The sequence below is a fragment of the Bison bison genome, unplaced genomic scaffold, assembly GCF_000754665.1.
Source record: "Bison bison bison isolate TAMUID 2011002044 unplaced genomic scaffold, Bison_UMD1.0 scf7180017845359, whole genome shotgun sequence".
Classification (NCBI taxonomy): Eukaryota; Metazoa; Chordata; class Mammalia; order Artiodactyla; family Bovidae; genus Bison; species Bison bison.
Genome location: NW_011475932.1, coordinates 1 through 1883, shown reverse-complemented (window position 1 = coordinate 1883; position 1883 = coordinate 1). Strand labels below are relative to the sequence as shown.

Genomic DNA, 1883 nt, shown 5'->3' with positions numbered 1-1883 from the left:
CACTTTCGCGGCTCTAGGGGAGAATCTGTTTCTTGCCTTTTCAAACTTCTTGAAACCACCTACATTCCTTCCTTCACAGCACCCTTCATCCATTACAGACCAGCAATGCTGCAGGCCTTCAACCATTATCCAGAATCACATCTCTCTTTCTAGCTGGAGCTAAGAAAAGTATTCCACATTTAAGGACAGTGGGTCTAAGGATGTGATTAGACTGGGCTCATATTGTTAATACATCATCTCACCATCCCAAGGTCCTTACCTTAATCACATCTGTAAATCCCTCTTGTCAGGTATGGTAACATATTCACAGGCTGCAAAGATTGGGATGTGGACATTTACATTTTTGGGTTAATTATTATCCCTATCTCCCTAATATCCATATCACATCCCTTTGACATATTCTTTAAAGATTTCGTCAGGAAGCAGGATTCAGCTGCCCCTCTCTGACTAGCATCCATGAAGTGTGGTCTTCCTCTCAGTTCAAATCCACTACACCATTGTGGTAGAAATAGAAAGACAGACACAAATGGACAAAGTCAGTTAAAAGGGAGGCGATGTCAGCCTTGTTATCTAGTGGGTATCTCTTGAACAAGGTCAGAGATGAATGTTCACCATTTCTAGAAGAAAGGAAAACCTAGAACATCCAGCAAAATTTTCATTGTGTCCTGTCTCTTCCCCTTTCAACCTTAGAGTTCCTGGCCCTCAGGATGGTGAGCGAGGACCATCAGTGTGCTGGGTGGCTGGAAGTTTTCTACAACGGGACCTGGGGCAGTGTCTGCCGCAGCCCCATGGAAGACATCACTGTGTCCGTGATCTGCAGACAGCTTGGCTGTGGGGACAGTGGAACCCTCAACTCTTCTGTTGGTCTCAGAGAAGGTTCTAGACCCCAGTGGGTGGATGGAATCCGCTGTCAGAAAACTGACACCTCTCTCTGGCAATGTCATTCTGACCCTTGGAATTACACTTCATGCTCTACAAAGGAGGAAGCCTATATCTCGTGTGCAGGTGACTTACTATTTCTGTGTGTCTTTCTCAACCCTGTAGGATGCAGTGAGATTTGATATTTTAAAATCTAAGTGATGAGTTTAATTTGGGTCCACAAAACGATATAAAGTGAAAATGTTAGTTGCTCAGTTGTGCTCTTTTCGACCACATGGACTATAGCCTGCCAGGTTCCTCTGTCCATGGGATTCTCCAGGCAAGACTACTGGAATGGGTTACCATTCCCTTCTTCAGGGGATCATCCTGACCCAGGTATGAAAATCGGGTCTCCTACACTGCAGTCAGATTCATTACTGTCTGAGCCACCAGAGAAGCTTAAATGAGGTAAGAATGAAACTAATTTAATCCACACATTCCAACCTTGTTTGTTAAAATTTTTAATTGAGATGTAATTCTTATAACATTATATTAGTTCTAAGTGTAAAACATAGTGTTTATGTATTTGTACATATTGGTAAATCACCACACATACAGTAATATCCATCACCACAGGCAGTTACAATTTTTTTCTCTATGATCCCACAAGTAAGAATTTGCATGCTGCACCTAAGACCCAGCACAACTAAATAAATACTGAATTTTAAAAGAGAGTATTATTTTCTTCATAGCATCATGGTTTTTTATCCACATAAGGGCTTCCCTGGTAGGTCAACTGGTAAAGAATCCGCCTGCCATGCAGGAGACCCTGGTTTGATTTCCTGAGTCTGGAAAATCCGCTGGAGAAGGATAGGCTAGTCACTACAGTATTCTTGGGCTTCCCTTGTGACTCAGCTGGTAAAGAATCTGCCTGCAATGTGGGAGACCTGGGTTTGATCCCTGGGTTGGGAAGACCCCCTGGAGAAGGGAATGGCTACCCACTCCAGTGTTCTTGCCTGCAGAAT

General features: G+C 43.3%; 1 protein-coding gene across 1 annotated transcript in view; it reads left to right on the top strand.

The window, feature by feature from the left end:
• Positions 1-1005, top strand: part of LOC104984239 (antigen WC1.1-like) — a gene marked incomplete at both ends in the record, with an annotated part of 6973 nt that extends 5968 nt beyond the window's left edge. The window contains 1 exon segment of the mRNA XM_010833901.1: positions 693-1005. Within this exon segment, the coding sequence (XP_010832203.1) occupies positions 693-1005 (313 nt within the window).
• Positions 1006-1883: the final 878 nt, after the last annotated feature.